Source organism: Rhinopithecus roxellana, chromosome 20, assembly GCF_007565055.1.
Source record: "Rhinopithecus roxellana isolate Shanxi Qingling chromosome 20, ASM756505v1, whole genome shotgun sequence".
NCBI classification, from domain to species: Eukaryota; Metazoa; Chordata; class Mammalia; order Primates; family Cercopithecidae; genus Rhinopithecus; species Rhinopithecus roxellana.
Genome location: NC_044568.1, coordinates 78,673,750 through 78,685,870, shown reverse-complemented (window position 1 = coordinate 78,685,870; position 12,121 = coordinate 78,673,750). Strand labels below are relative to the sequence as shown.

The 12,121-nt window shown below is 54.7% G+C and overlaps 1 protein-coding gene across 1 annotated transcript; it reads left to right on the top strand.

The window, feature by feature from the left end:
- The first annotated feature begins 7,216 nt into the window (after positions 1-7,216).
- On the top strand, positions 7,217-9,642 carry SOCS1 (suppressor of cytokine signaling 1). The gene is made up of 2 exons (XM_030925527.1): positions 7,217-7,931; positions 8,482-9,642. The coding sequence occupies exon 2, from the start codon at positions 8,532-8,534 to the stop codon at positions 9,177-9,179; it is 648 nt and encodes a 215-aa protein (XP_030781387.1). The 5' UTR covers positions 7,217-7,931; positions 8,482-8,531; the 3' UTR covers positions 9,180-9,642.
- Positions 9,643-12,121: the final 2,479 nt, after the last annotated feature.

Genomic DNA, 12,121 nt, shown 5'->3' with positions numbered 1-12,121 from the left:
CTTTTATTATAAGCCGAGGGACTGGCTCACACGTGTGGCTTATGGACCTATCTTTAACTCCACATTTCCCTGAAACCAACACCAACAAGAGCAACACAAAAGTGGCGCAAACACAGATAGTCACATACACAATCATAACTCACCAGAATCTCCAACTCCTGGCCACATATACAAAGAAGCGGCCGTTCAAACCCACTCAGACACAGAGACCCACATTCACATGTGGACCCCAAATACACACACACACACACACACACCCCTATACATGCATGCAGGCTCTCAGTCACCTCCCCTGACCCTTCCCACAGGAAACACAAATATAAGCAAGCACTCACAATACATACCACCCTTGTACAGTCAGACACATGGTGATGACAGGAAAAAAAAATCCAACCACAGATTCACGCTTTCACTTACTTGGCTTGGGGTGGGTGGCAGTAGGTTGGGGGCAGGCCTGCTGGAGACCCAAATTCAGGAAATGGAGACAGACAATAAATCCAGCCAGCAAGACAGTATGCGGGTTCTGAAGATGATCTATCTTGATACTCAGAGATTTAATTTCAGTGTGCAACTGGGGAATGAGGTGAGGTCTGAGGAACAGTGAGGTGCAGCCTGTCCCGTGGTGGGGTGACCCGCAGGGCTGTCACTCCTGAGGGTCTGAGGGATCACCAAGGGGAAACGCAGTGGTCCTGGGTTGAGGAAGGAGTGGGAAACGGAGCAGTCAGACAAGAGGGCAAACCCTGGCAGAGATGCCCATGTGAGGTATGATTCAAGAGGAAAAATATCTCAAACCCTGCAGTCACACAGACCCAGCTTCAAATCCCAGCTCCCCCATTCCCTCGCTGGGTGACCCCAGGACTATTCCTCAACCTCTCTGAGTCTCAGGTGCATCTCACACTTTGTAAAGAGAACCGAGGAGGCCCTGCTGTTCACTGCTGCATCTCCAGGACTCAGCACAGTGCCTGGTAGATACTAGGAGTGCAGTAAATATTTGTTTAGTAGATGAAAGAAGGAGCAGGCATTAAAGCAACAATGAGAAGTCACCACTTACCAAATCATCAAATAGGCAAAAATGGAAAAAGTGTGATAATGGCGAAGGCATGGGGAAACACTGTTGAACGCTTTTGCCCAGAAGGTAAATGTGCACAGCACGCTGGCAGGCGACTGGGTGGCGCCTATGAACATTCAAACGTTAAGAACGGTTTATCACATGTGTGCCAAGAGGCTGTACAGGGAACTGCAGGCCAAGTTGTTTGCAAGAGCAAAAAAACAACCTATCTGTCCGCTCACCAGGGATGGCTAAATGAACATATGCTGAAGAGTACCATGTAGTTCTTAAGGAACTTGGGGTCGATCTATACGTGATCTAGCCAGATCTAGCCAGATTGTTGGGGAGAAAGGGCAAGATGGAGAAAGACATGACATTGATAGAGGGAAAAGTCCTACACAAAGGAATACTTTTTTTTTTTTTTTTAAATAATTGGGGTCTTGCTCTGTCACCCAGGCTGGAGTGCAGTGGCACAATCACAGCTCACAGCAGCCTCCTGACCGCAAGTGATCCTCCCAGCTTGACTTCCCAAAGTGCTAGGATTACAGGCATGAGCCACCATACCCGGCCAAGGGACATCATTTTTATGGGTCAAAATACAAGCATGTAGATGCACAGAAAAAGATCTCAGGGTGGGAGCAGTGGCTTATGCCTATAAGCTCAGCGCTTTGGGAGGCCCAGGCGGGAGGATCACTTGAGGCCACGAGTTTGAGACCAGCCTAGGAAACAAAATGAGACTCTGTCTCCCTAAAAATGAAAAAATTAGCCAGGCATGGCAGTGTGCACCATCTACATGGGAGGCTGAATCAGGAGGATTGGTTGAGCACAGTGGGGGTGGGGGGAGGGGTGTCAAGGCTGCAGTGAGCTGTGTTCACGCCACTGCACCCCAGCCTGAGTGACAGAGGGAGACTCAGTCTCAAAACATAAAAATAAAAATAAAAAAGATCCTAAAGAACAGACCGAGCCAGTGCCTGGGTTACCTTTGCGGAGGAAAACTGAAGGAAAAAGAGGATAAAAAAGCAATGAGCATTAGTGAATGTCTAATGGGTGCTCAATGAAGCTCTGTTGAATCTGGAGAGGCAGTAAAGGCATGTGGATATAACATGAGCCCCTGCTCTGGGCTTGCTGGTCTGGGCAAGGTGACCCAGAATGCTCTCCCACAAAGGGACTCATCACCCCAGGGCAGGGAAAGGTCCAGCCCAGCCCTCTCCCTTCCTCTAGACCAGTCTCCTCCTAGAAGCCAATAGGGTTGCCTTGGGGTGTCTGGCTTACCTTTGGCCTCATGTGCTGCCCAGGGCCTCACATTCTTGTCATACTCTGCCCGGAATATGTTCTCCCTCCCTTCCCTTGGCGAGATGTCATTCTTGTTTTTTTTTTTTTTTTTTTTTTTTTTTTTTTGAGACAGGGTCTCCCTATGTTACCCAGGCTGGAGTGCAGTGGTATGATCTTAGCTCACTGCCATCTCTGTCTTCCGAGCTCAAGTAATCCACCTCAGGTTCCCATGTAGCAGCGACCACAGGTGTGTACCACCACATCCAGCTAATTTTTTTGTAATTTTGTAGAGATGGGGTTTTGTCATGCTGCCCAGGCTGGTTTTGAACTCCTGAACTCAAGTGATGCTCACTCTTTACAACTCAGTTGAGGGTCACCCCTCCCTGAGCCTGCTTAGGGCACTGCCAACTGGGCCAGTAGATGCTGGGCTTCTTAAGTTGTGGCATGTGAGGAGACTGCTGCTGCTCTGTGTGCCCTGAGACCAGATGCCTCCTCAGAGAGAACTGGGCCCAACTCCACCTGTCATCATGACACCCGATATTCTCAACAGCATCACCACAGCGAGGTCCCACAGACATAAGGAATCTTCCTGCCCCACATTCTAAAGTCCCCAGCTTGCTGTGTGCTAGCTCTTGTGCATATTTTCAGTTTCTGCAAGTTCTTTGCTCCCTATGTCACTGCTACTGGTCCTTGCTGTCAGCCGCTGACACCTAATTTGTCACTTATGGGATGGGGTGGGGTGGGTAGAAACTGGTTAGGCTTGTCGGAATACTGTGCAAAAATGCAGTGAATAGGCCACGACAAAGATCCTAAGGGATTTACTGAGGAACGGGCACCGTGCTTCCCAGGCTTGGGCTTTGTGACAGTTCTCTGGGCCACTGGATTTGCCTGAAGGCACACAGCTGATGGGGAGGGGAGCTGGAACTGGAAGCAGGTGTGTCTGGACCCCTCCACCAGCATTCCTAGAATTCTACTTTCCTGCCCCTCCTATTTTACAGCTGTTAACATAACAATCTTGACTGCTTTCCGAAAGCCAGTGACTACTGACTACTTCAAGTAACGGCTGACTTCATCTCTCCTTTCTTTACCTGTGCCTGCTGGAAGAATCTCACCAAGTCTCCAGGACTGGCGCCACTTTGGAGTCCGGCCACTGGCTCATGCCATCGCTCCCTGGCCTCTCACACCTTCTCCTTGGACTTGGGTCCTCTGAGCTCACACCCCTCTACCCGCCATTGAGACACACAATCATTCCTGCGGTGGGAGCAGAAGGGATCTACTTCATCCATCAAAGCACAGGACTCCAGACACAGGACTTCAGGCCAGGTTCTGCCAAGCCCCAGGGCTCCCCACAACACCTTCACCAAGTTCCACCAGTTCCCCAAGTTGTGCTCTCCTCATCTGATCAAGGGAAACATAATTTCCAATTCACACGACCATGGGAAAGGGTCCCAAGGCCACTACCACAGCTCCTCGTGGCTAAAGCCCAGAAATTGGGAAGGTCAGCAGCTAGAAGGCTCGCTCCACACTCAGTCCTATGCTGTCTCCTGGGCCTGGATGGCTGGCCCGTGCACTCAGGGCAAAATCCAAAGCCCTGCCGCAGCCCAGCAAGGCCCTGCTTGATGGATCAGACCCTGCCAACCTCTATGCCTCACCCCCAAACCACCCCCTGGCTCGCTATACCAACTCTCCTTTCCTATCTTCAAGCACCCCCACCACAGGGCCTTTGCACTGGCTGTTCTCTCCACCTGGGGTATTCATCCCACTTTTAGAAGGACCTCAGTGCTAATGTCACCACCTCCAAGAGGCTTTCCCTAACTTCCTTATCTCACCCTCCAAACACACAGTCACCCCTTTCTCTCTGTTTCTTTCCCACATAGCACCCAGTATGATCTGCAATGATGGTGTGAATTCACTGACTCCCCTAGGCCTGCCTGAACACCTCTGAGTCCCCTGCGCCTGGCACGCAGTAAGAACTCAATAAATATCTGCTGAATAAATACTGAAGAAGTGAAATAGATGTTATCACCTCATCTGGCAAATATGGAAACTGAGGCACAGAAAAGCTAAGAAGCTGGCCCCAGACCACATGCTTATGAAATGACCCATTTTAATTCAGACCAGCGGTCAGCAGAATCCACAATGTGAGCCTTACTGCTCGGGGCTCCCAGGGGCACAGACTCCCATGGGAACCTCGCTGACACATGGGTTAGAGGAAAAGGAGGGCTGAGGAATTTCAGGGTAGAGACCAGTTTCACGATTACACACTCTGGCCAGGAGGTGCTTTTCCCAGCAAGGTGCCACCAAAGCCGGAAAGAGAAACTGAAAAGCTGAGTGCCATAAGCCACCAGGATCTTGACTTCCCCCAGATGCTGGCTGGGCCCCTCGCATATGGGGTTCGAGGACCTGCCAAAGTAGGGAGGAGAATGTTCCCACACATCTGGCTCTGGCTGTGGTTTAGCAAGCTGTGGACATAGGGTTGGTCTATCCGCCCTGTGACAAGAGGTCATTGTGCCAAGCATCGACTCCATGCCTGGCATTTTGCCCTTGGTTCTGTATGTCTGGCTGCTCTGTGAGGTACGAGATGTTCAGAGCTCAGTCTGCAGTTGGGGCAAATGAGGTACCAAGAGGGCAGAACGCTTGCCCAAGGTCATGCAGCAGGTCTGGGGTCAGAGCCTGGTCCCATCCTGCCCAGCACTTTGAGTCCCCTCAGGGTTTCGCACTGCCTGGCTTCCTGTGAGTCTGGTGCCCAGCCCTCCAGGGAGAACAGCCCACAAGGCGGATGCTTGTCAATCAGCAGATTTCTTTTTCTCTTTCAGCATCTGGATTTGGTTTCATTTTGAACACAGGATTTCAGAAAATGAAACCAAAGCTGTCTGTCACTGGTGGCAGTGAGGAGAACCCACGTGTGCTGAGTGTACCCTTAGAAGCTTCCCTGCTCCCTTGCTGTGCCTTCCCTAGCCTATGGTCCCTGGACTACGGCTTATAAGGCAGTGATTTGGGAGGCCAGGGCAGGAGGGTCACTTAAGGATAGGAGTTCAAGACCAGCCTGGGCAATATAGTGAGACTCCATCTCTACAAAAAATTTAAAAAATTAGCCAGGTGTGGTGGCATGTGCCTATAGTCTCAGCTACTCAGGAGGCTGAGATGTGAGAATCTCTTGAGCCCAGGACGTCGAGGCTAGAGTGCCTCCACGATCCTATCACTACACTCCAGCCTGAGCAACAGAGCAACACTCCATCTCTTTAAAAAAATGGACACAGGGGTTGAAGCCATGTGTCTGTGGGCTCCAACACACAGTCACACCCACAGGCACACTCGGATGAACAACAGCAAACATCTACCGAGTGCTTATTATACACTACGGGTTGTTTTAAGCACCTGACCCCGTATTCACTCATTTAATTCCCACACAATCCCGGGAGGGAGGTACTGTTGTATTTTTCTTTTTGAGACAGGGTCTTTCTCTGTAGCCCAGGCTGGAGTGTAGTGATGCAAGGCCCACTGCAGCCTTGACCTCTTGGGCTCCAGCAATCCTCCTGCCTCAGCCTCCCAAGCAGCTGGGACTACAGGTACAAGCCACTATGCCTGGTTGATTTTTGTACTTTTTCTTTTTTTTTTTTGGTAGAGAAGGGGGGTCTCACTTTGTTGCCCATGCTTGTTCTCAAACTCCTGGGCTCAAGCAATCCTCCTGTTTTGGCCTCCCAAGTGCTGGGATTACAGGCATGAGCTACTGCGCCCTGCTGGAGGTACTATTATTATCTCCATTTCACAGATAAAGAAACCATGGCAGAGGGGTTAATTACACGCTCAAGGTCACAAGAACAGAATGGTGCAGAGTTGGAACTAGGTCTCCTTGTAATTCCATTACCCACCGCAGAGTGTGGTCCCCAGCAGATGTTCAGTGGACATCTCTCGAATGACCACACACCTGACCTCTGGTGCAGGCAAAGCTCTGCATCTTCTCTTACCCCCTTGCCCGCGCGCACACACACACACAACCTAGGAGGCTACACCAACGACCACCACTAGCCCTGGCCAAACGCAGATTCAGGGCATTGATGGGGTGCTAAGCCAGGCTGATTCTGGGTCACCCCTGTGTTTAGCAGGTGAATAAAGACCTAGGCTCTACCTGGGGAAGAAGGCATCCTGGGGCCAGGGAGGCAGGAAGAAGGACCAGGCACCAGGACTTCCAGGGGAGAAACTGTCTGGGCTGTCACCTGAGAGCTGTCTGTAGAGGGCAGTGTGCCCCAGTGTGAGACCAGTCACCAAGTCCCCAGCCTAGCCAGGCTTTTGTGTGGCCCCTTGTGATGCTGGCGCTCCCCACATGCCTTCATTCAAAAATACACGGAGCAGCCAGGCACCTACTCCATGGCCTCGCACGACAATGGGAATCACTAAATCACCAACACGCGTGCAAAAGACAGCCCTGACCACCGACCGCTCACCATCCCAAGCCCCGGGTGTGTGTGTGGTGGGAAGGCAGTCTTTGAAGGGCAGATGCTTGACGGAGCAGTAGGAAGGGGAAATCTATGAGGAAGGGGTCGGGGGAGAGGAGGGCTAGGAAAGCAGGTTTTGGGATTCATCACGTCTGAGACTGCACCATTTCTTCACTGGGTTCCAATCTGATGTCGTCCAGCTGCTCCTCTCCCCAAAATGAAGACGGAGAAGTGGGGATCCAGGTCCAGAGCTCCCAATCTGCAAGCCATTGCAAATCCCAGCCCCTCCCCGGCCTCAGTTTCTTCCGCTGCCGGGTAGTGGGAGCGCAGGGAGGGCAGTCAAGGCCACCAGGAACCTTGCCCGGCCCCGCCCAGTTTCCGAGGAACTGGGCCGGGGTGGAGGCGCCCGCGCCGCCAGGGGTTCCTCTGAAGCTTGTGGTCAGGCTGCCGCTTCCCGGGAAGCCTGAGCCAAGACCAGAGGCAGCGGCCGGCAGGGCTTCGGGACAGGAGGGAGGGCGACTGAGGGAGTCGACGGCGGGTGAAGCAGGGGCTAGGAGAGGGTCTAGGAGTGGGGTCAGGCTCAGGATTGGGGACAGGTTCTGTGGCCTCCTGGGGGGATCTGGTTGCAGGGGAGGAGAGGATAGGGCTCTGTCCCCGGCGGGTGTGGAGACACCTGGGGCGGAGGAGGGTGTGTCAGGGCGCGTCCCAATAGGGTCTGGCGGCAGAAAGTGGAACCCGAGGTAGCGGGGCAAAAGCGGGGTCGCCAAGTCCTAAAGAGGCGTCCGAGAAGTGGCCAGAAGGCGCAGGGTCGGGGCCAGAGCCCCTCGAGGGACGGGTGCTGGGGCAGGTGTGAAAAGGCGGGCAGAGGGCCCCGCGGGAGAGTCCAGAGGAGGGGTGAAGAGGGCCGGAGCGGTCCCCGCCGGACGCCACCGCGAAAAGAGAAACCGAAAGTGGAGCTGGGGGCGGGGCCGGCAGGGGGCGGGGCCGACAGGGGGCGGGGCCTCCCGTCTCCGAGCTGGTTTTAAAAGACTGGCGCAGGGGCGGGCGCCGAGCAGAGCGAGCTGCGGCCGTGGCAGCTGCACGGCTCCTGGCCCCGGAGCATGCGCGAGAGCCGCCCCGGAGCGTCCCGGAGCCCCCCGCTGCCCCGCCCGCGGCGCCCCGCGCCCCGCCGCCAGGTGAGCCGGGCCCTGGGCGAGGAGGTGGGAGGGAGGAGGAAGGGGAGTCCAGGGCAGCCGGGAGTCGGGCGGGCCTGTGGGACTGCAGGATGGGGTCGCGACTGCCACGCCCCTGGCCCCCGCCGGCCCCACCCAGGCAGCCCCCCGAGCGCGGGTCTCCCGCAGCACAGCCTTTCTCCGGTCCTAGCCCAAATCTCCCGGACCAGGCGCGGGTCCCAGCCTCGCCAGCAGGCGGCGGGCGCGGGGCGGCGAGCCGGGGCCGGACGGCTGAAGCCGGAGCCGGCTGCTCTCCACGCCCCCCTCTCGGTGCTGCCTGGAGGCCGGACTCCGCCTCCACCGAGCCCCCACCCGCCGGGAAGAGTTCCGCGGAATACAGAGCCCATTTTCTAGCTGTGCCCACTGAGGCTGAACGGTGCTGCGCGGACTTGGTGCTCCGCGCTCGCCCCCTAGGGCCGGATCCGCCGGGAGCGCCGCCCTCCCTAGTTGCCCCGCGGGCGCTCACCTGCCCGGTCCCGCAGCGCCCCAGCTCACCGCCTTGTCTCCCCCACAGCGCACCCCCGGACGCTATGGCCCACCCCTCCGGCTGGCCCCTCCTGTAGGATGGTAGCACACAACCAGGTGGCAGCCGACAATGCAGTCTCTACAGCAGCAGAGCCCCGACGGCGGCCAGAGCCTTCCTCCTCTTCCTCCTCCTCGCCCGCTGCCCCCGCGCGCCCGCGACCGTGCCCGGCGGTCCCGGTCCCGGCCCCGGCCCCCGCCCCCGGCGACACGCACTTCCGCACGTTCCGTTCGCACGCCGATTACCGGCGCATCACGCGCGCTAGCGCGCTCCTCGACGCCTGCGGCTTCTACTGGGGACCCCTGAGCGTGCACGGAGCACACGAGCGGCTGCGCGCCGAGCCCGTGGGCACCTTCCTGGTGCGCGACAGCCGCCAGCGGAACTGCTTCTTCGCCCTCAGCGTGAAGATGGCCTCGGGCCCCACGAGCATCCGCGTGCACTTCCAGGCCGGCCGCTTCCACCTGGACGGCAGCCGCGAGAGCTTCGACTGCCTCTTCGAATTGCTGGAGCACTACGTGGCGGCGCCGCGTCGCATGCTGGGGACCCCGCTGCGCCAGCGCCGCGTGCGGCCGCTGCAGGAGCTGTGCCGCCAGCGCATCGTGGCCACCGTGGGCCGCGAGAACCTGGCGCGCATCCCCCTCAACCCCGTCCTCCGCGACTACTTGAGCTCCTTCCCCTTCCAGATCTGACCGGCCGCGCCGCGCCCGCCGTGCACGCAGCATTAACTGGGGTGCCGTGTTATTTTCGATTTGCCTGGAGCTACGGGGTGGGTACCTTCCCCTGCCTGGGTTGGAGGGAGCGGGTGGGTGTAGGGGCAAGGCGCCTCCCGCCCTCGGCTGGAGACGAGGCCTGGAGACAAGGCTGCAGACCCCTTCTCACCTCTTGAGGGGGTTCTCCCCCTCCTGGTGCTCCCTCGGGGTCCCCCTGGTTGTTGTAGCAGCTTAACTTAACCATATCTGGTGCCAGGACCTGAACTCGCACCTCCTACCTCTTCATGTTTACATATACCCAGTATCTTTGCACAAACCAGGGGTTGGGGGAGGGTCTCTGGCTTTATTTTTCTGCTGTGCAGAATCCTATTTTATATTTTTTAAAGCTAGTTTAGGTAATAAACTTTATTATGAAAGTTTTTTTTTTAAAAAAAAAAAAAAAGAGGTTTCTAGAACGTGTGCTTTGGCCAAAAGTTTAACTTGGTTCTGAACAGGTCCAGGGGAGAGGGTCCTAAGGCTGACCTGCATGGGCTGCAGGTGGTGTACCGGGCCTGCTCTGTGGCTGGGCATCCCTCACAGTTCCACCCACAACTCTCCAGGGAGAGAAACGGTTGGTCTAGTTTTGGCATGTGTCCAGTAAGACAGCAGCTCACGTTTGAGCACTCTGTCTGTGCCAGCCCTAATTCTGTGCTTTGCATGCTTAAATTTACTTAATCCTATAGAGAGTGGTACAACCCTGTGAGGCACGGGCTCTTATCCCCATTCTACAGAAGGGAAAACTGAGTAAATCTGCCAATGGCCATTCCTGTCAAAGACAACACTTGGGCCGTTTTTTTGGCTGTCCACTAATCATCTGCTTGAAATGGATAACAGAGAGGAAACTTCTTTGGTTCTATGACCACAAAAGCTTCCAGGAAGAGGGTGGGGGTGGGGACTTAGTGAGTTTTTGGAAGGAGGAGTGGCACATTCTGAACCAGCATCAAGGGATACTCATTTGAGATGAGATGGAGGATACAGGGCTGGGTCTAGCTTCCTTGTCACGCTGTTCTGTCTTGTGTACTTTTTGGTGAACACACGACTTGGAGCCAGAAAGAGGCTCTGTGGTCTGTGGTGGCGGGAGGGTGCTGCTGGCGGCTAGGGCAATTCCCCTTGCCTCCCTGGGCCTCCACCTTTCTAAGGGCAACTTTCTGCACATCATAGAGGAGACTCATGTTTTCAGGAGCCAGGGAAGGGAAGGGTGGCTCCAGGACGTTTGTGGGGCTGGCCCACAGCACCAAAAAGTGCCCAGGACCTGGGTTTCTGGCAACTTCTGTGTCTTTGGCCAGCCTGACACATGGGCCATGCTGGTAACTCAACACATGGTAAACTGAGTCATTTTCAGGTTAAGGGTTAAGCAACCTGAGGGTCATGTCACACTTCATCTTCAGAAGCTAAAGTTGCCCTCTTCAGCCTTGGACACACATATAATAGTGTCCTAATGCTTAATAATACCTTTCAGACTTGAAAGTACAGCATAAAATGAACTTGATGGTCAGAGAGCCAGAGCAGCCCAGGCCTGTCTTGGGGATTAAATAGGCTCCAGGCCTTTAAGGATGGCCAGAAGAGATTTAGGATCTCAGAGAGCTTTGGCAATTTCATCCCTTAGTAAGGTGAAGTGGGAGGGAAGGAGGTGATGTTTTACCTCGACCTCCAAAGAATCTCTGCTTTTTCTTTTTCTTTTTTTTTCTGCCCTTCCTTCTCTGCAGTGGATTAAGTCCTGTCCTTGTTCTTTTCTGTCTGTTACCTCCTGTGGGCAGTGTCTGAAGAAACAGAAATCCAACATGGCAATGCTTGGGGATCGTTGTAATACTAGTGATACTCACAGACCCTTAGTGACCACTTGCTGGCTGTGCTGGCCCCATTTGACAGATGGGAAAACAGGCTCAGAGAGGCAAAGCAGGACCACAAGGGGTGGAGCCAGATTTTGCAAACCCACTCAGGACTTTTTCAGAGACTGGGTACCACTAGGCAACCCGAGGACCTAACCGTTGCAGTAATAATAACAGCAGCAGCTGCTTGTATTTCTATGTAGTATTGACTGTGCAGGAGCGGCTCCTAGGTCCCGCATCACCTATGTGAAGCATTCAGCTCACACCCAGCCTTCTGATTTAGGTACTGTGAACACCCCCATTTTACAGATGGGAAAAAAAGTCCTCCTCAAAGGAGGGGTCAACTAGCAGGTAGCTTGTAATATGTTTTTTTTCCCCCTTCTTTGAAAAAAGTATAAGACACATATTTTCCTTACACAAGTGTTGGGTATCCAAACCCATTCCCCCTGCAGAACTTGAAGCAGAACAGCTAAGAGTAAAGGCCCCTCTGATCACACTTCCCAGAGCTGGCCCCTTCCTCCTTTTATGAGTCATTTAAAATAAATCTATACTAATATAGGTACAGTGACCTAAAGCCCTGGGATCTGCACCCCACGTCCCGTGTAACTAAAAGTGTGTGCAGGCACCACTGAAGGGGGAAAAGGTTGTGTGTGTGTCTGTGTGTGTGTGTGTGTGTGTGTGTGCGCGCGCGCGTGCGCTCGCACCAGCGCCATGTGGCTTCCCGGGTGGTGTAGATTCTCTCTCAAACCTCAGCTTCATGATTCAGCAGCGCTGACGTCAATTTACAAGAATGAAAAGTGAGAGGAGGGTTTGTGTGTGCAAGGGAGTGAGTTGGGGCCCCAGGTGCAGTGGAGGTGTCCTCCCCACTAAGCGGGTAAGCCAGGGCAGTGTGGCGGGCACCATGAGAAAGGAGGCACTCTTTGGAATGATGAGCACTATGTGTGGGTGTGGGGACAGCCTGTGACCAGCCTCCAAGTCACCCCTGAGCTGAAACCTCTGGCCCCCATTTTCCAGATGAGGAAATGGAGGCTTAGACAAGTGCAGATACCTACT

What these genes read in the sequence shown, in the direction of transcription:
- SOCS1 (XM_030925527.1), top strand. Translation starts at nt 8,532, where the DNA reads ATGGTAGCACACAACCAGGTGGCAGCCGACAATGCAGTCTCTACAGCA.